The sequence below is a fragment of the Mchenga conophoros genome, linkage group LG15 (assembly GCF_057382185.1).
Source record: "Mchenga conophoros isolate Kocher_MC1m ecotype Shallow Benthic linkage group LG15, M_conophoros_male_GT1.1, whole genome shotgun sequence".
In the NCBI taxonomy this organism is placed as follows: domain Eukaryota; kingdom Metazoa; phylum Chordata; class Actinopteri; order Cichliformes; family Cichlidae; genus Mchenga; species Mchenga conophoros.
This window is the reverse complement of record NC_140540.1, coordinates 26,185,029-26,206,662: the sequence shown is the minus strand read 5'-3', so window position 1 is coordinate 26,206,662 and position 21,634 is coordinate 26,185,029. Positions and strand designations below refer to the sequence as shown.

Sequence of the window (21,634 nt, the reverse complement as noted above, 5' to 3'; positions counted from 1 at the left end):
TCCCCTGGCTGATTTCTCTGAGCTGGGAAAAGACTGGGAAAATATGCTGACTGCATATACTCCACAACTAGAAGAGCCTGAGAGGCAGAGGAGGGGGAAACGTGGAAAAACCAGAGACCACAGCGCTTAACGTGGAGGGAGACATTTGAAGAGGGGTGTTTGGAGAGGTGGTCGAAATAAGAAATGATCTCAGGAGTCATTAACTGCAGGATTGCTTGAAATAAAAAGAGTAAATGAAACGAGCTGACAGCTTTCATAATGAGAAATCAATTAGTTTTCAGAAGGTGAGCCAGGAAGGACCCCAGCTGAAACGTTCCTGTTACTGACTGACGCCGTTTCTAGATCTTATTATGTTTCTTTGTTCCTTCACTGGTTTTGTTTTCTGTTACAGTGACACATCTTTGGGGTGTTGTGAATTCATATTATTTATTTACATTTGCAGCACTCTGCTCTCCCAGAGTCTCGTCCAGAGGGTTAAATCAATGAAAACTGAAAACCAGTGCAGATATTCTTTGTGCTTCTCATGCTGCTACCTGTGCACAATGGTAAATTCTCACAATCGCCCTGCCCAGCCAAAGAGCCACGCAAACAGACACCAACCAGGAGCCATAAATCACACACGGGAGATTACTGCTATGGAAACTGGCATGAATGGGGATGTATATGGATGTATTAGTCCCTGTGCTCATCGGGAACGACTGCGTGCTGTAAAATCTAACGCTGGTGCATTTACAGAGGCCCAGAGTAAGTCAGTGGAACATAAAAAAATCTAGCTGATAACTATACAGCTCTGATATCTTAATGGCATTTCAACGCTGCAGTAAAACTCTCGTACAAAATCATGCCAGTGGTCAAATAAATGAGTGACAGTTTGTTTAAGGGTTCAAGATTAATGGTACTCTGTTACATCACACGTAAACTCAAAGAAAAAAAAGAGGAGACTGACTGAATTAAAAAGTTTGAGCCGGCTGCAGGGGAGACGCTCAGGGCTGCCGGAAAGAAACACCTGCTTCTTCACCGCATCTTCATTTCAGAGTCTTTGACGAGTTTTAACGGAGCGCTACGAGCTCCATTTTTCTTCATTATCTGCCTGGACTGAGGCTTAATGCGCTGCATCAAAAAGGCTTTTTCATTTTAATTATAACAGCGATTGGACAAAAGTTTAACTGCCCGAGTCACACGGTTTATTCAGAACATCTGAACTCACCTTGACAGAAAACTGAAGTTTGAATGATTCAGTGATTTGTCATAAAGTTGCTGCTGAGCCGGCCGACTGAATATTTTTATCTGAGGAACTGCGTGATGCTAGTTTATGCATGACTGGCTGACTAAGCAACCTGCTCAGTCTTTAAGGTTATATGGTATAATATGCTCTATGGCTGCACTGTGCACACTGCAGCAGCGTACAATTCCTCTGCAAACATTTTACTTTTTGCTTGCTGCATGAATGACACGTAATCACTGACTGTATAAAGGTGGGCAGGTTTAAGCCTGTGCACCTGCTTCATTTATCCTTGCTGGTAGCTATGCCCATCGTTTATGTTGAGTCAGTGGTCTTCATGGTCTCAATTAAATTTCTTTATGTATTGATGTCACAATAAAGCTGGTTAATCTGCAGCTCATAAACACAGTGATGTGTTACACATTACACAAGCATATATTAAACACTTTTCTATAATCACACTGTGTTTGCACTGTAACTATCATGAACAGAGTAAAGCAGAAGGCCGCTGTGTCCCTTCTGAATGCATAAATACATTAGATACAAACATTAAACACGTCCCACGTGAGCCATTGTCATATGTAAAGCCTATTTTTCGGCTGTTCTCAGTTGTTGTCACAGGTTTTTCTTTACTGAGAGCCTTTGTGAAGCAGTTTTTTTTAAACTTTGTGGTTCTTCTGTTTGTGCCATAATAGCAGGTGAATGGAAACACTGAAGCTGCTCAGCTCAACCTGCTTGTGCTCTGCCAGCCGCTGAAACACTCTAAAACAATTTGAAACCACGCGTTTAAAAACAGCAGCAAAGTGTGAATTACGGGAATGATGCTCACCCTGCCCTCCAACCACGCTCCCCCTCTCCCTCTCATTCTGCGGCTGACCGCCAGCAGCTAATGACAGTCTAGACAGCGGCGAAGCGGCGGTGCTGAGGTCGTAATGATGTGTTAGATGGCAGACAGACGGACGAACGGCGCGAGGTCCAATCAGACAGAGGCCACCATCTCCTCGAGTGCCACTTTCACTGGTTATCTTATGTCTCCTGGTGCTCAGGAGGAGAAAGAGGAAAGCGCCGTTTCTCAGCCTGGTAATGGAAACTGGAAAACGATCCTTCCATCATTTCATCAGGCTCAGTGTGGCAGATTAGCTGCTGTCCTCTTTTTAATTGAGAAATAAATATGAATGGCTCTGCCATCAAAGTCCTGATTCATCACCAAAGTACTCGGCGGGGTTAATGAAACGCTCCGACTCATTACACTCCAAGGCTGTGAGTGAATCTCTGGGAATCTTGTTAGATGTTGCTCTTTATAATTCGCTCTGTGTAACATATTCATGTCGACGGCGTCTGAAGTCAGTTCCTATCATTAAAGTCCATTAAGCTCCTTAATGCGAGTCCTCTTGTGCTACTCATTAACCACATACCGTTAGCTTCCCACTCACTCTCTGGCTCGCCATGTTCGCATCTTCCTTGGTTTATACTCGAGGCGTCTTTCCATCAACAAGTTTTACACATGTGTTTATAAAACGTTTAATAGGCAAAGAAAAATCCAACAGATTCAGTTTAAGACTCAGCAGCAAAAACGTCCTGTCTGTTTGCAGCGGCGAGGACAAAGGAAAATGAAACACATGAAGTTCTAAATTTCTATGTATTAAATTAAATAACTATAATAGTATAAATTATACTTTGTATGTGTGCACAGAACAGAGGAGGAAAACAAAGCTTTTACTATTCTGAATAAATTCTTTGGGACATTTTTGAATGATGTGTCAGGCCTTACTCTCCAACATCATCGAAACAGCAAATGAAGGAAAGTTACAGGTGAACGGTGCTCATCCAGAAGAGTTCAGCTCACACTAACACACTTTACCTTTGATTTTTTTTATTTAATTTGTCAGCTGTGCACAGAAATATGATTCCAGTGGAGTGCGGTGGAGCGACAGACAGAGACCATATGCAGAAACTTTTTTTCATCCTTATATTAATACAATATGTCTGGTAGAGAGCGCTAAACGGAGGCCACCGGGGTCTCAAACTGGATTTAGAGGCAGTCAAAGTTTGGAAACAGTCTCAGGAATTTATTCCAACTTCACATTTTTGCATTTTCACTATAGGAACATTCGGTATCCAGATGAGCGTAGAGAGCAGCAGGAATGGTTGTTGGCCTTAAACCAGTGAGACGTCTTTTACGAAGCAGTTTTTAAACCAGTTCAATGTGAAAGCAGGATTACCTGCAGACACCAGAGAGCCTCTGACTCAGGTGAACCGCCTGCAGTCTGAGCTTTGTGTTTATAGGGAGTTGGAAGGAAAAGCAGTTGTGTATCGTGTCTGCAGTCATCTGTAAGTGTGTGTTTTCTTACCCTGCTGCTGGGCGCTGAGCAGTGTGGGGTCAACAGTGGGCACTGATCGGGGCATAGGCACAGGTTTAACAGCTTCTGCTGGTCAACAAAAACACTTCAAATTATGATTGTGGTAAATATTCAAGGAAATACTCAGTAACGAATGGCCAAAACGATATTTCTAATAACTATGCCAGTTATCAATAATCAGCAGCACGGTGGGGGGATAGGTTAATTGGATAATCCAAATTGCCACTAGGTGTGAATGTGCGAGTGAATGTGAGTGTGAATGGTTGTCTGTCCCTATGTGTTAGCCCTGCGACAGACTGGCGACCTGTCCAGGGTGTACCCCGCCTTTCGCCCTATGACAGCTGGGATAGGCTCCAGCGACCCCCGCGACCCTGAAAAGGATAAGCGGAAGCGAATGGATGGATATATCTAACACCTGCGTTAGAGTGCCAGAGATGGACAGGTCAACATCCATCATCTTCCTGACCTTTACCCAGCAGGCCACAGTATTTCAGCCCCAACATACCCCCATTAGATTATTGGATGCCGTCCTATTTTTCAGTCTGTACATCTCTGAAGCCTCAATCTCAGCTCTGACTGCACAGATATGAATATTTAGTGACAGCTAGCAGAAATCCAGACAAGAAACAACACAATCAAGCGTCTGAAAACGACCAAGCTGCCAACAGATGCTTCACTTTGGATGCTCTCCTAGTGGAAATGAACGAAACGTCACCAACAACACTGCGATCAGGTGGTTACCTTGGAACGAAGCTGCTCTGTAAACCTGTCAGATTTCAGAGCTGTCCTCTGAAAAGTCCCCCTGAGCGTTCATCATCAGTGAGACAGAACTAAACTTTGCACTCAGCCAAGCATGTGAGGAGAGCCCCAAACTCTTTCCCACACACCCGGGCTACAGCCTATCACATGGGTCTGAGCAAAAGCTTTGTTATCAGCAGGGTTCAGTCTCTCCTTGTCTGTCAGCAGGAGCAGGTCCACCTCTGCCGCTCCTCTTTGTGCAGCGGTGACGGTGGACCGATTGTGTGTGTGTGTTTGTGTTTGGGGAAAGTGTGTTTGGACGGTGTGTGCAGCTCTTTCTGCAGAAGCTTGTGTAATCTATAATCACCTTGAATTACTCGAGGTTTCTGCGTGAATGTTTATTTTTCTATTGTGCCCCATCACTCTGCGCAGGAAGCAAAAAACTAAACACCCAATCCTCCACGCAGATCTATGAGGTGGCAACAGTGCCTAGACAAGTGCTCTTATACAACATTTTGCCTTTACGCTGTTTCCATAAGGGAACAATTACATCTCACTTTGGAGAAGTTTTATCTTCTTTATATCCTCCAGAGAACATCTGCAAACATCTGCACCAGCAAACATGTGTACATGCGTCTCTCGGGGAGGAGTGTCACTGAAAGCGTCGCCGGTAAATTGCGAGGCCGTCACATACTTGGTGTTATCAGGGGAAATTAGCAGGATTACAGGGCGGGTGACAAGAGAGGCAGCTCTTCTAGTTTAGACCTTTAATGATGGCAGAACAACAGCACGCTGGAAACAGCAGTCAGGTGATCATGGCATCATTATCGTAATTCATTTATATAACACAACGTTTTTTGTCTATAATTAATCATCCACGTTTCAGTGATTGGACAGACCTGGACCCTCACTGAGCATGTGATGAAGCTAGACCACTAACATCTAAACAGCACTGTGTGTGTGTGTGTGTGTGTGTGTGTCTGCTGCAGCGACAGTCTCTTTAAATAAAGTGCTCCATGTGCTGCACAACACAAGTCCCATATTCGACAAATTACAGTCTCTCAGACTCTGAAAGTCAGCTGCTGTAAATGACTCTTTCTTAGAAATATTGTACAGCACAATATTATTTACTCTGTTTTAAAGCTACAGAATTTTAAATTGCTGCTATTATTTCATGTTAAACCTCGATGTTCAGAGGCACGGCGGGCCCAGTGTGCTCAGAGGAAGCAGGATTTAATACTGGCGTTTTAAACTGTTTGCATCGTAACGTAGTGACCTCAGAGAGGTGTGGCAGGCACGGCGGCAGGCTGATACGAGGTGCGATCGACGCTCGGAGTTTGGCTCACTACGGTGGTGACCTAGTCTCGAAACAGAGCTGAAAGCTGTTTTCATGTGTTTGCACACAGATTTCCAAACACGGACAGATCTGATTGGTCCTCTGCGCTAAATGCTGCCGTGTGACAATGACATAAAACCACTGTGAGATTTTCGAAAGACAGCAGAACTGTCTGCGTGGAGCTGAGGCTGATGGACAATGGGAAGTGAAATGTTTTGCTCGACAAGGACACATGTGTCAAACATGGAGAGCTCAGCACGTACACTCAGCTTGCTATAGACTAAACCGAGTGACCAGCGTGTTGACATGTGGCCACGCTGTTTGTACACACAGCCAACCTCTGTCGTACCTGTAGGCGGCGGCAGCTCGGCCGGCGTGTTGGCCGGAGCGTGGGCTCCTGGTGGGATGTGGATGTTGTTGTAGTTTGTGGTCGGAGGACCCGATGGGGCTGATCCTGGACCGGAAGCAAAACCTATGCCAGGGGCGGGGCCTGGAACCGAACTGTGGTCCTGGTCTTCGGAGGCCTGTGAAGGAGGACCGCCTCTAAAAGAACCCCCGTGGGAGAGGCCCAGGCCGGAGAAGCCTTCAGCACCAAACTCGTCTACCAGAGGGAGAGAGAGAGAGAGGGGGGGGGGGGTCATTAACTGTGAAACAGGAAGATTTCTTCAATGGACAGCAGCTCCAATAAAAACTACTGGAACATTGTTTATGGAAACTCATTTTGCTTTCACACTTGTGTATCACTTCCATATCTCAGAGTTTCAGTGGATCATGAAGGAATTTCTGTTTTCACTGGCACGCGGTTTCTCAGCCGAAGAAAAGTGAGAGCAGTGTGGCCGGGATCAGATCCACCCACCTGATTTCACCACTTTCCATCCCGTCACTGCGCCCTAATCTCTAATAACTACATATCTGTCCACACAGGGTAAAATGGAAACACAGGGATAGAAGTGTAAGTGACGGATCGTGAAATAAGAAAAGTCTTTGTAGCTCACATCAGCCTGGATCATTTACAACCAGTGCCTTTGGTGCTCATCATGCTGCTTACCCTCAGACTCGGTTCAAGTTTCTGTGTCTAAAAGTGAAAAAGGACATTTTTTACCACACATCAGGATGCAGGAGGTGAACAGAGAAGCTTAAAGCTTTTGGCCTCACTTGGTTTCAATCACACAGTGAAAAAGGGTTCTTCATCAAAAGCACATCAGGTGGAATCCAAAATTGAGTTGGGGGAAAATGATTAGAATTCATGAGAATCTCATTAAAGTGAACAGAAAGGAGGTGTGTAAATCCCACAGATATTACATCAGAAATTGGTTTCAGATGGAGTGTGCAGCGGGGCATGTGTGAGCATTTGATGGAGCGACTGCAGGACTGCAGGTGACTGATCGCCCTTGTTTGTTGGTATTCTGTTGCACTTTTAAACACATCACAGGACTGGGGACGTTACACCAGCCACTGACTCCTCTGATTACATTACACCAGTTTATTTTCTGTTATCGACCCGTTAAGCATCATTTATTCAATATGGAAACACAGTTTACAGCAGACCTTCCCAAAGTGTGGGGCCCACCCCCTAGGGGGGGCGCAGGGCCATGGCAGGGGGGCGCGGTATGAAAAGAAAAAAAAAACAAAATGCTTGGACACTGCTAGCACGGGGCGCCCACAGAAACACAAAGCAGGAGATGAAGCATGGCTGAATATGTTTCCAAACCAACTTCATTCTAAGCCAAAGACTAGAAAATATGGTGAAGCATATCTTTCCTTTGGTTTCACCTACACAAGTGCCAAGGTAGGTCTCCGCTGTAGAATTGGTCTTCCCTACGTCAGGAGCAGCGCTGGGCTCTTCAAATCACGGACAAACAGTATCCCACATTCTTGATTTTTAGTTCACAAACACTTGTTGTAATGACTAACTACTCCTGACATTTTGGAGATGTCAGCTCTTTATACAGTAAAGTTACAGTGGGATACAAATAATATCAGGCTGATCCTGCCACGATTTGTTCCCTCGGTTCAAATCACGGACAAACAGTATCCCACAGCTGTTTATATTTTTAAACCCATTTTGCACAGAAAGGCATTTTTAAAAAAAAAAATTTGTTGATAGCAATGTTGAATATTATTATACAGGGGGAAAACTACACGTAAAATAATCACACCGTGAGGCCTCTGCCTTTGTAAATGGAGGGACAGTAACTGCGTGTAAAACCTGAAGACAGTCAGATTAACAGTAACAGTATTTCGTCTCTATCTGCTATTCTGCAATTCATCTCATGTAAACAATAACGTGGCGCACAGCCTGACGTGAAAAAAGGCACACGCCATTAGGGCTGGGCCATATTATACCGTTCACGGTAATACCGGTATAATGTTAGGCAACGATAGGAAAATGAAATATCGCGATAGAATGGGAGTCAAACGCGCATGCGCAGTGCCTTTGTTTTCATACGCACATGGCCGATTGTTGAGTGAAACAGATGAACCAGAATTGGTTTGTAAAAATGGTGCAACTTCCGTGATGTGGAACTGGTTTGGTGTTTGTCCGTCAGATACACAACAAAGCACATTTTTTTGCAGAACATGCAAGCGGCCGTTGTTATTGTCGTATTTGTCGGACTAAGATGCTCTTAAATCTGGGAGTAATCTGGGTCCTAAACTCCGTATACTTCAGGTCAAACAACACTGCAGCATCACTTAAGAGTTAAAAACTGTCTAAATTCTTTCATCTTTAATAAAACGATCAGCATTGCTGCTTTACCAGGTGTAACTATAAAGTTTAACTTCCAGGCATCCATGAAAACAAAAGTTATTACATTTAACGGAGTTAGAAGTTAGCAGGAAGCTAGCGGAAGTTAGCTCGCTAGTTTCGCTAGTTACCTAAGCATGATATTGCATGTTCTGACTGAGAGATTTCTGAAAAAAAATCAAACGTACAGCTCTGCTATCACTTCCAACATAAATGAAGACAGGAAACTAAACAGCAGTGACGTTTGTAGGGTTACTGAAGTTGGGCTAGCTGGTATATAATGATGTGCTACGTGATCGCTAGCGACACAGCTATGTTAGCATAACATAAACAGTGAAGCTGGAGGACGAACACTAACACTTTTCCACTTATAAAAGTTAACGTGAAGGTTCTTCATGGTTAGAAACAAATGCAATCGCATGGCAGGATGCTGTAAACGGACCAAACTTCAGTCAGGAGAACAACTGAGATAATCCATCCACAATACGAGGTTAGTCATTAATATACTGCAACAACATGGGAATAGAGCAGCTGCCAGAGAATTCAACATTAATGAATCAATGGTACAGAAGTGGAGGAAGCAAGAAGAATGAGTTTAATAAAGTTTGATTTATCTGACTGCTTTGTTTCGCTTAATGTGCCTTATAATCCCGTGCACCTTATGGTCCGAAAAATGCGTACTGCACACTGCAGTTTAATGTTGCAAAGCACCTCTTTTTAACTTCAGTGGATATTATACATGGTTATGCTCAGGATATGTCAGCCCATTTCTACTGGAAATGCCTTTTGGTTAAACTTTCAGCAAGGAATTTGCATTTGCACTGTTACATTTTTATAAAGCTTTAATGTACATAAAAACCAGCTTCTTGTTTAAGTGAAAATAAATGGAAGGTTGTCTTTTTGCGCTAGTAATGTTGTGGAGTTGTATTTTGTCTCGCATCAATTATATCGTCGGTTATATCGTTATCGCAAATTTTCAAATATATATCGTGATAAATATTTTTGGCCATATCGCCCTGCTCTACACGCCATCATGTAAAACAAAGGGGGGCCGAGCAAAAAAAGTTTGGGAACCACTGGTTTACAGTGTTTACGCATCACCCTAAAGCTCAAAAGTAAAAATCCCCTTCATTTTTCAAGAGAGTTAAAAACAACAACAACAACAGACACAAATTATTACACATCACTGGATCTAAGTAACATAGCACTGAAGGAGTTAACACAACAGATATATGTGAAAACTGAAGGTAACACATACATCATCATGCACCATCATACACCATCAAATCTGATGATGAAAGAGCAGAAGTACAATAATGGAAGTTCTGCAGAAAATGGAAAATGATACAAACACAAGGCACTATGTGTCTGAATGTCCCAGCACCCACATTTATATTTAAACACACTGTTCTCACACAGCAGACTGTTAACAACATTACTGCTTCTTCATACACTGAAGCTCTACATGAACATGGAATATTTATTACTACAAAAACATCCTAAAATTTAGTAAGACTGACATAGCTGGGACCGAGATCCTCTTCACCAAAACAACAGGCTTGGCTTTTATGAATGATGATAACCCTCTTAATGCTTATCAGTCACACAAAAACAGCGAGTTGAGCTTTTTTTTTTTTACCATGTTTGGTAACTTTTGTAAAACAGACTCTGATGTCTGCGCCCGGCCCCTGACCTGTGACGCGTGCTTAGTGAAGAAGAGGTTACATTTGTACCCGATCATCTGCTGATGGTTTCTGTGTCAGCAGAACATTTCCTTTATTGAGTTACTGACAGTTTAAGTGACTTCACCATTTATTTTTTTTTCGGTAAATGCTGTTTTCATTGTGGCCTTCGACCTTCGAGCCCTCACTCAGTGGCAACAGGTACACTGAGGTTTGTCACACCTGTACACTCACGTTCAGAGTGGAACTCTGGGAGGTAACGTCATGAACAAAGGTGTCAGAGTTGAACATGCAGCGACAGAGAGTAATAATAATCCTGAAACAAGGACAGAGCCTTGTGAAACACATGAGACTGCAGTGATTTCACGTCCTGACTGCAAGCCCGCAGACTCAGCAACCACACCTAACACAAAGAAAACACTTCTTGACAGCCAGAGATGTTTGCAGAGATTAAGCTACTGGGCTGGATGTGCAGACACAGGCTGGATTCGACACCACGTTAGAGCCCAGCCTGTGTCATTACTGCATCAGAGACAAAAAGGCAGACGGGCATGAAGCAGAGATCTGACACTTTAGCTGGACCGCTCCATCTTTCATTAAGTTGTTAAACCGTGAACGTCCACACCCCTTCATTGTGGCATGCACGCACACACACACTTTCTCAATGCTCAAATATTTGTTACGATCTGTGCATCAGACTGAAAACTATATGAATAAACTATATTACAGTCTGTAAGTTTTTTATCTCTTATTTGTTTTTTGTTGGTACACCTGTACGTGTACAACTGTGTGTGCACCTATGCCTGTGCTCCAAACAGCTCAACACTCTGTTAATGTTCATGTACTTTAAATTTTATTTCCCCAGCATTAAAGGTCCAGTCAGCGCTCAAGCAGCAATAGCATGCTACCAGGGCTATGCTGGACTTACAGAGGAGACATTATAGGACTGAAATCTATAGGAGCCTTATGCAACAGCATAGACAGCGGGAGTGTGACCTCTGGAGGAAAGTTTCCTTTCAAGGCAATTACAGCACTTCCCCCCCTCCTTTATTTTCTTATAGACTGATGAGTCTATAAATGCAGCAGTTTTGGTACGCCTTTAAAATCATGCACGAATACACAAAAGCAGGAGCCTCCTTAAGGAAATCATTAAATTGAATCCACAGCTGCATCAACTCGACCACAGTTTGCCCCACACCTCACCTAAAGAACACACACACACGCACACACACACACGCTATGATTATTCAGGGAATGATTTTGGGTTTCAGCTCGAAAAGTCTGTCAGACTGACTCTTAGTTCTTTTTTTAGTTTGTTATTTGTTTATTTTGCCGTTTGATGTTTGTAAAACTGCTTAAACAGCACTAATAGCATCTATCAGATTAATTACTGTTCACCCCTCGCTGCAGTACTGGGATAACAAATAACTCTTTCTTCAAATAGATTTTACATTGCATCAGTTAAGTAATATTCATGTTTGATATTCTTTCATGTCACTTTGTGAGTTTCAAAGAATATGATTTTGTGGGTCAACTGAAAAGTACACATTATTATTTTCACCCTGGACATCAATGAAAAGGTCAAACATGAAATCCGAGACTCAAAGTTTTCTGTGCTCTCAGAGTGTCAGTTTGCAAAGTCACATCAGATCATATTAATTAAGGTGGAACTGCTTTTTCTCCTTTTTATAACTGCTTAATTAGTGATAATCATCTCGCTGTGAATGGCAGTGGATCCTGAAAGGCACTTTTCCCCACACTACTGTAAGGTTTCAGTGGAGCTGTGTGCCATGAATGAAACATAGTGTGAAGTACGGCATCAGCTTTTTTGCCAGCAGGAGATTTTCTGAAGGTCAGAATGGAGACATTACAGATTTATGTGCAATCATAGAGAAAGTATCAACTCCATTTACAAACACAGTATCAGGCGTGTTAACACTGGGCAGCAGCTCATTATGTGGTTATGAGTTTTTGTCTATATCAACAGAAGTTTCACTCAAAGTTCCCCTGTTTACTCCCGTCTTCCTTTCTCTGCTCTCCCTAAACCACTGAATGATAAACACCTGGCAGCCATGACACCTGTAGCTCATTCAAAGTGTTCTGTAACTGAAACCGAAGAGCAGACAGGGAGCTCACAGCAGCCAAACTATGAGCGCTATTAACTCTTACTGCTGCCCAAATCACACTCTGAACCAAGTCACATCATCATCATCATCAATATTATCACCATCCCCTTTTATCGATCTAATCAGGCTGGTACAAAACTGGTGAGTGAGCTGTGGGAGTAAATGGAGATTGTGGCCAGTGTTCTTCCTGCTCTGCTTCCTTGTTTACAGCAGTGGGTGAGTGAATGCCACAGCGGCTGTCCTGCTGCCGGACGCTGTGCAGCTCTGTGGTATAAAGATTGGCTTAGTGTCTTGCCAAAGGGCACTTGTTAAAAAGCAGTTTCTGAGCTCGGCATAGCTTCAGACAGACCCTCAGCCCTCCAGCTGGCGTCGGGAGGCCGGTCGCTGCTCTTAGGCACTACTTTGAGCCCTTCTCTGCTTTTGTCCCTTATGATATTCTTTTCATTCATTTTATTTATTTATTGCCTTTTTCTGTTGCACTGGATGAAATATGTTTTCCCCTTTCTAAGGACCTGTACATCCCCAAACTCATTTCCACCGTGGACACCAGCCAAAGCCACGAGCTGCTGTAGTCCTGCTTAAAACTCCTGACCAGTTGTTGAGAGAAATTACACTTCATAGTTTTCATGCCTTTAAAAATCATCAAAACAGCACCAGTTTCATTATCACCCGCTTTCTATGAAAATCTTATCGACAGTGAGCCATTCAGCTGCTTCTGCCTGCCCACAGCTGTTGTTCATCTGCAAGCTGCTTAGCAACCCACATCCATCCCAGCTCCTTTCATGGCTTTTGTGACTTTATCAGTGGGATATCAGTTCTCATTTATTCTGACTGTTGTTTGCTTTTAGCTGATTGGAGCATGGACCAAGGTCCCGGGTTTGCCTGTTGTTCCCTTGTTTTATTCATTCTCTCACTTTTGCCATATAATACATACATAAAAATAACACACAAGAAGTTCTCAAGCATTAGACTTCCAGAAAAGATCCAAAGAACAGACAATGTCTTTTCTGTGAAGGTTAAAGAGGTGAGGATCACATTATTTAGACACGATTCACAGATTGAAATAATCCTCATTTATTTTCTGATGAGCATTAGTTAACCCAGAAGCTGTTTTGGCCCCTCCCCCTTTCATCCAAGGTTCTTCTGATTTGCTGCCTGTTGATCACAGCAGGAGGTTGTAGCTGACGTTGTCTGAGAAGACCATATTAGGGTCTGAGAGCCTGAAACAGTGTTTGGAGATGGAAACTTAGGGAAAGCACAACAGCTCCACTTTGATTTAACCGTCTCTAAATTTACTTCACCAACCCTCGCAACGCATCAAAGAACCACTGTTGACTTGAATCCTTCATAGGAGGGATAATGGCCTCTAACCTATAAAGCTCTTTAATAACTGTGTCACTAAGGCTACGTTCACACTGCAGGCGAAAGCGCATCAAATCCGATTTTTTTGACCCTATGCGACCCATATCCGATCATGGTATGACAGTGTGAACGGCGCAAATCCGATATTTTCAAATCCGATCTGGGTCACTTTCGTATGTGGTACTGAATCCGATACATATCCGATGTTTTAGAAAGCGACTGCTGTTTGAATGGTCATGTCGCATTAAATCCGTCTTTTACGTCACTGACACAAGACAGACGCCAATTATCAGCTCTGGAGAAGCGCCCGATAAGACATCGTGAATGCTTCCTGGCCATCCAGTGTAGATGTCAGTGAAACTGTTGGGAAGACAACGTTGGAGAAACGTGAACATTTTATTTGTACTGTATAATCTGCAGATTCTGACAGAAATCTGCAACTATCCTTTGAAGCACCGCTCCTCTCTAAAACAGCAATAAGGATAATTATGAGGTTATTTACATTATTATGTAAATAACAAAATAACTTAAAGCAAAAATTAGGAAACATAAAGTCCGAAGTCTCTATATTAAGGGCCATCAGTCAAACAATACTGTTTGCTCTGGGTCTAAACAGAGCGCGTTGTGTGTGACGTCTTCTTTTGCGCATGCGGGCCGCTTTGTGGGTTCACACTAGAGCGCGTTTGCTGTCGCATTTTATCTGTAGTGTGAACGAGCAGACAAAAAAAAATCGGATTTGATCAAAAAATCGGAATTGAGCATTAAGACCTGCAGTGTGAACGTAGCCTTAGTATTATACACCAGCCGGTCTGTCAGAATGGATTTGTGGGCTCCACAGGGCCTTAATTTTAAATCTGTTTATCCAACTGTCACTAAGGACCCCCCTTACACACACCGACCTTCTGTGTTGCTCGATTTGACTTTAATGTTTATGAAAGTCATGTTTCAATAACTTTCACCATATAAAGCATATTTTCAGGTCACAGAAAACATGCTTTATATTTTTAACAACTCGGCACGGGACGTTTTCTCCCTGTGCCCCACACCCACCCCCCAAAACCTCCACCCTTTCATTCCCTCCATCCCTTCCTTTTCTCTTGCTAAATACATCCTCCTCCAGCCAGCAGAAAGTCGGCGCAGGGCTGCTGGGAGACAATGATCTGCCTGTAATGACCGCTTGTATACTGGTGTTCTGCTGTGTGTGTGTCCAACTACTCTCTAGAGATCAATTAAGCTACTTACAGTGGATCAGTGGAGAGTCCGGTGCCTGCTGTCATGCATGTCCAGCAGCACGGGGACACACAATTCTAACATCACAGACTCACAGGTGGAGTCTCCATGTAATGATAAAATAAGGTCCAGGATCATCTCCTGCTAGCGCCTCAGAGACAGCGGTAAAGGGCTAAGAAGCACGATGTGATCAGGATTTGTGTAACACTGCTGTGAAACAGACCATGACTGTGCTGGCGGGCGAGTCTGCTTTAATAAATGAGTTTGACGATCGTATGGATTCTTTTGTTCAGTGAGTAAAACAGAGGAGCATTTATCGGTTTATTTTGTAGGTTCGCTCCAAGAAGTGATTCTTTTAAGGTAAATAACAGCTGTGAGATCATAACCTTTTGAGAAATCCTGGGAAATGACACAATATATGGAGGGATTTGTGAAAAACATCGCATGAAATTTAACCAGCTGTTCCAGACGAGGCTTGTAATTGAAGGCTCTGATCTTTAAAGGTCAAGTCCGTAATAAAAAAAAAAAATGTAAACACGTTCCTTTGTTCTAACAACCTTATCACATGGGAAGTTTCCCCTCTGTTCCTTGCCCTGGGTGAAAAATTTCTGAACTATTGAGATGTGGAAATAATATCTCACAAAGTTACCACGACAACAGTGCAGTAAATAAACGACGCCTGGACAATATATGGGGCCTTTGTTAATCACTACAGCTGACATTAACAGCGGGCATTCACTCGGTTCGGCACACCGAACCCAAAGAATCCACGTCCGAGTGTTCCTAAAAGTCAAACGTTTGATTTCTACTTCATTTGTTTTAGTTTACCACCCTGTGTGATCTGAAGGCAAAGGAAACATGTGGCGATACAGACATAGTTTATTCTTGGGGGAATCCCCCACAGCAACAGAAACAGGTAGCAGCTAAATCAGTTTTTTATTAACCGTGTGCATAAGTATTTTTTATTTGTGCACAAAAGCTGCCACTGACCCCGCCCACCTCTCATCAAAGATTAATTCAACTGCCAACAAATCACAGAAAAAAAATAGATTCTTTAAGCTGCAGACAGTCACAAAGGTTTTAACCATTACGGTGAAGAGAGCGAGCACCCTGAAGTTCACTCTTTGGAGCCAGCAATGGCTGACATGTTCGTCACAGCAGGAGAAACAGAGAAACAAACTCCACAAATCATGTTGTATTTGCAGGAGTATCAACAATAGTAATAAATCAAAAGTGATCCTATCAGAAAGGAATGCTTTCTGATGGAGAGACAGATGTGCTCACTTTCCAACACACACACACACACACACACACACACACACACACACACACACACACACACACACACACATCTGGGCTGTCTGTGAGTCTGTGAGAAAGGACAGAAAGAAAACAGACACACACACACACACACACACACACGCACACACACACACACACACACACACACACCGTAATGGTGTTGGAATCTTGATAAAATCCTAATGGAACAAAAAACCCCAAAACAAAACAAAAAAATACAGTAACACTGGAACACACACACATACACCATCCATACGTGCAGGGTGGATGATATCGCTATCATGATGTCATCACTGACACAGAGACCCCAACGCCGCAGGGAGAGGAGGAAAGCGTGAAAATCTGTGGCAGACATGGTCGGAAATACAAGAAAAAGTAAATGTGCTGTGTGTGTGTTACATGCGAGTGCAGATAAGTGCTCTTTGAGGTGATGTCACGGTCGAGCACGCCCGCGTGTATGTGGACTGAGCGGGCGTGGCCGAGCAGATGGTCGTTTTTGTAGCGAGGAATTCGTCAACATCACTCCACTGACATGAAAACTACGCTTCGAGTTTCCCCTGCAGGGACGGGAGACGTGTGCAGGCCCGGAGGTGCTCATGTCAAAACACACTCGTGTTTTCTCCTGGGCCTTTTGATGCAATTTCTCGCAGTCTGAGTGCAATCTGAAAATGAGTCCAGATGGCGTGGTATAAAATCGACTTGTAGATAAAGTCACCAGAGTTTAGGAATTATTAGCATAATCACATAATGCTCCCAAGAGATGTTGAGACGCCGAGCCACACAATCGCACTTCGCTTGTCCGATTCCTTCTGAAGGACCTGAACTCATCGATCACAAGCACATTTTCAAAGAGAAAGTATACCCCTCACATCACATAAAAATTAATTAATTAATTACAATTAAGAATGTCTTTCACAGAGAACTGAGCAAGTCTGCAACAATCAAGCAAGTTTCTGAAGGTGAGAGAAACCATGAGGCAAGAACACCAAAAACTGTTACCATAAAATGTATCCTGGATCTGTGAGTGCCGTAGCATGTCTAATTTAACGTACGACGTACAGGAATACAAGGAAAAACGAACTTTTGTACCAGCGAATGCGCGCATGTTGCCTGAAACATGGAGGAAGTCCGTTCACATGAGTAGGGGAAAGAAAAAAAGGAACAGCTCAAACCATTTCTATTCTGATGTTTAGATTTAACCCAGAGAGGCAGAGAATTACCACTTGCCAAAAGACAAATGCTGTAAGTTGCAGGATGGTCTGCAAATTGGACCACTTAAAAAGCCACTTGAGCAAAAACTATTATTCGGAGGTCGTAATCTATTGCAAATCCCATGTCAGCAGCTAAAGTGGCGAACATTAGAAAAAGGGTTTGTTTCCTTCCCTACATTTCTGCTTTTAAGAACAGGGTGAACTTTAAAGGCTGCTGTGGTCATTTTGTTGGTGGACTAATTCGGTCAATCTCCCCAGGATCTCATGGCGTTTTCCCCCATGCTTTCTTTCTATTAAAGGTTACGTTTTATGGTGCAAGCCTGGCATCAGCAGCCAGAACGTTACAATGTGACAAAGGTCAGGGATCTGTGTTCAATATGAGGAAACCGAGAGTAATAAAATAAATATCAGCTCATTCTCATGTATACACGAACACAAAGATCCGGCACAGCCTAGCGGCACACGCGCACTCAGGTGCATTTTCACACACATTTTCTTAGTTTTCTTAGCCAGACTGTGCTAATTTGAATCATCGTCACACATAAGCACAAACTTACTGTGGATGTAAGAACAGACCACATGACTAATCTACTCTCCTCACTCCTTTAATCTCACAACGTCTCCAGTTTCACCGCATGACTTTCCTGCTACAGCCCCAGACCTGATAAGGCAAACAATGCAGAGCCAAGGTTTATACACACACACACACACACACACACACACACACACACACACACACACACACGCACGCACACACACAAAAGGAATTTGGCCTCAGCATTCATTAAAGAGAACTCACACAAGAGAGGACTGTTTGGTAACGGGGAAAGAGGGGTGTGTGTGTGTTCCATATCAGTGTGTCCCACCTGCTTCCTCGTCCTCACCCATGCCGATGGGCCCGGGCTGAGGCGTCTCCCCATTCTTTAGACAGTTGTGGATGTAGGTGGCCTTCCAGCGGGCATACTTCCTGTGCTGGATGTTCTGGTGAAGGCGAGAATAAACACACATCAAGGAAGTTATAACTGACACAGGGAGATATATTTTTCCACAGCTTTTACCCCAAAAACTAACTGCCGGTTAGTGTAACACATGCGATATGGTCAAAGGTCGAGGCTGCTGAAAGGTATGAATTTAGTCACTGTAAAGGACTTGGAAGTTCAAACTGAACTCTCATTGATTGAGGTTGTCAATCATTAGTTCCTAATGATGTCATAATCATTAGTTTCCAATTCTCCTTTAATGAGGTCTTCTGAAAAATAAAAATGTTTGTGGGTCCCAGGGTGCTCCGTTCAAAAGCACCCAGTTTCACCAATCTAATTTTAACAATTGGAACCATTTATTCTGCTCATGTTTACCATGGGTCCTAAATTCATTGTCATACACCAGCAATGCAGGATAGGGGCTCTCTTTGTTAAAGACGTTTTGCAGCTGCAGTCATGATCTGGATGAGGAACTTTCCAGACTGGAAGTCACTGGAACACTGTGGACGTCACCGGATCTACCTGAGACAGCCAGACTGTGACCTGGGCACTCGACATATAAAAAGCAGAGCTAGTACTGCTATATTGGAAGTCCTAATCCAAGTGGCACTTGACAAACGTGTTATGTTCGGTCCCCAAACAAAGAGAAGAAGGCAGAAATTGTTTGCTGCACCTGTCACATGCCAGCGTGCTCTGAGAGTGAGGCAAACTGTATAACTGCATGAAGTGTGAGCTTTGCTTAGCTTTATTAGTTTCTGGTCCCAGTACAGCTGTACAGGACTGGGTTTACACCGCCAACAAAAAGTAAGACTCATTCTTGTGAGGGCTCTGCTTTATCAAATATTCTGTTCCTAACTCTTGGACAGACTTGGACACGTGGACAGGCACAGTTGAGGAGTGGAGGGTGTTAGAGTCAGGATTTTATCTTTGCTTTTGCTGATGACATGGTTCTTTTTGTCGGGTGCTGACCTCTACCTTGCACTGGGGTGGTTTAAAGGTGGGATTAACACAGTCAAAGCCACGATTCCTCAGCTAGAAAAGATGGAGTACCAACTCCGGGTCAGGGATGAGTGTCTGTAGGTCTTGTCCATGAGTGAGGTGAATGGAGCTGAAAAGACTGACAGATCCTTCCTCTCACCAAGTGCTGGAATATTTATTCAGTGTAGCAGGGAGTGGCTTGCGGTGCCATGCAGGGAAGGCGGACGCACCTGCACGGCATCCGCAATCATGCCCCGCCGACTTAAATACGGTACTGGGTCCTGCAGGATGGTGGTTGTTGTCAGTGTGTGTGTGGTTGGCAGTGAGATAGAGAAAGCTGCAGCCAACAGTGTGTGTGAACAAGCAACCATTAATAAAGAGATGCCGCAGAGCATGAAAATGCACCGGGTCTGCTGTGGGTTTGTTACAGTGGTGCCGAAACCTAGGATGAGGACACAGCAGACCTGCAACTAGGCCAAATGTGGAAGGAGCTGACCCAAATGGTGGCTGAGATGGTGGCTACACAGCAGGAGGAGGCGGCAGTGTTGCGGCGCCGGCAGGAAGCATGAACATGCACTGGGGTCTGCTGTGGGTTTGTTACATTCAGGTCTCATTCTGTTGGCTATCCGATTTCCATCAGTACTCTAGAACATGGACCTAATGTGAATCAGGTTAGCTTTTAAAGCAGGGCCAGAGAAAGGAAGGTGTAATTTATTCTATGATAAGTAGAGAAAAGATACCAAAACTGAGTCTGAAACGAAAAAAGCATTACTGGTTTAATTTGAGCCAACTTTTAGGACCTGGATTTTAAATGGGAGGGTATAACTGCTGAAGGCCTGAAGACAAAGAAGCAGGTAAGTAGTTTTGAAGGGTATAAAAAGGTGTAAGCTATTTGAATTTGAAGTTAAAGAAAATAAAAATACTTCAGTCCCAAGGTTCAAGGTTCAGGTACTGAATAAAGTTCCATCCATCCAACCCAGAAAAGAAAACATACATACACTGTAAGGCTGTTAGAGGTATTTATCCAGTGGCTCAGTCCCCTATACGACTATAGAGTCAGAGTAACAAAGTTCTACCAGTGGGGTTAACAGGTACTAAGTTGGGCACTAAACCTCAATTATACACTGGTTTGCACTCAGGTGTGAGTGATGTAAAATTTATGATCAGTGCGCATCTGCCTTTGCTTGGAGTCGCCCACAGAGAATTTACATTACAATTCATAAACTGCGTGTCCCAGGTCCTCGGTGTCAGGCAGTGAATGATCACGATGTACTACAATGGAGGTGTGAGGAGACGCAGTAGAGTGTTAATGGGGGCACATTAGAGTGAATCAAGGCTGAAGGATCTTTGAAATATTACAATAGGAGTGACGCTGATAAGACCTGTGAGAATTTCCTGCTTATTCCAGTTAAGTGCCAAATTCACAGAAGCAGCTCAGAAACAACACGGAGAGCTGACGCGTATTTGTTTAGCCTTAGCATTACCATCGCAGATGGATGAGGCTCCGGTTATTTTAATCCCTGGAAAAACACTTTTGAGATATTAAAGCACGCAAAGGGAAAGACAGGAATGTAACCGCTATAAAAGTTTCAACAGAAAGGTCACACATTGTAAAACTCTCGGTTAAACAATAACTCATAGCAGAGGGAAGCACATGCTCCCTCATGGGGCAATTTGTTGTCTTTGCATTCATTTAACACCTAAACAGGACTTTTGTAGAAGGCAAAAAGACTCAACAATATCATAAAGACAAAAAACTATGTTCCCTCTTCGGACTGTGCCTGGCCAGGCCCCATAGACTACTTGGGCCTGGCCTCAGGCGCTCGACCTCGGGCATCCTCCCTGGGCCTGGCTCCAGGGCGTGGCCCAGTTAACCCCATCCCGGGCAGAGTTTGTTCCTGGGTGAGGGACCAGACAATTCGCCATGGATGACCCTACCATAGGGCAAAAGCCTCAGATAACATACCCCCTGGGATCCCAGGGACACACAAACTCCTCCACCACAATAAGGTAGCAATTCACAGAGGGAACCACTGGACTTTAAATCTTCATTTGGACATTTGGTTGGTAAAACCTTAAACGTTTCAAGATATGATGAACCACGAATGCTTCAGTTCTGAATTACTTTCAACATATTTGTTGGAAACATCATTATCTTCATGCAGTCATGTGATAAAGTTTTGTGCACAACTGTGAAAACTTTTTCATGACTGTATAAAAAAAAAATCCAGATTCTTTTATATTCTAGGTGATGATCCGATTTTCAAAGAGTGACTCAGGAACATGTAGTTTCCCCGGCTGCTGACTCTTTTCTGTGAAGTACCACGATTAGGGTCACAATGCTTTCAATTCCCGTAATTT

At 43.5% G+C, this 21,634-nt stretch overlaps 1 protein-coding gene across 3 annotated transcripts in view; it reads right to left on the bottom strand.

Moving 5' to 3' along the window:
• vta1 (vesicle (multivesicular body) trafficking 1) overlaps positions 1-21,634 on the bottom strand; it is a 63,123-nt gene that overhangs the window by 8,381 nt on the left and 33,108 nt on the right. The window contains exons 5-7 of one of the 3 annotated variants that reach the window (XM_085248015.1): positions 18,182-18,296; positions 6,006-6,257; positions 3,574-3,651 (exon numbers count right to left, since the gene is read on the bottom strand). In XM_085248015.1, the coding sequence (XP_085104141.1) occupies positions 3,574-3,651; positions 6,006-6,257; positions 18,182-18,296 (445 nt within the window). The remainder of the gene's footprint in view (positions 1-3,573; positions 3,652-6,005; positions 6,258-18,181; positions 18,297-21,634) is intronic. The other 2 variants (XM_085248016.1, XM_085248017.1) reach the window with 2 other exon arrangements.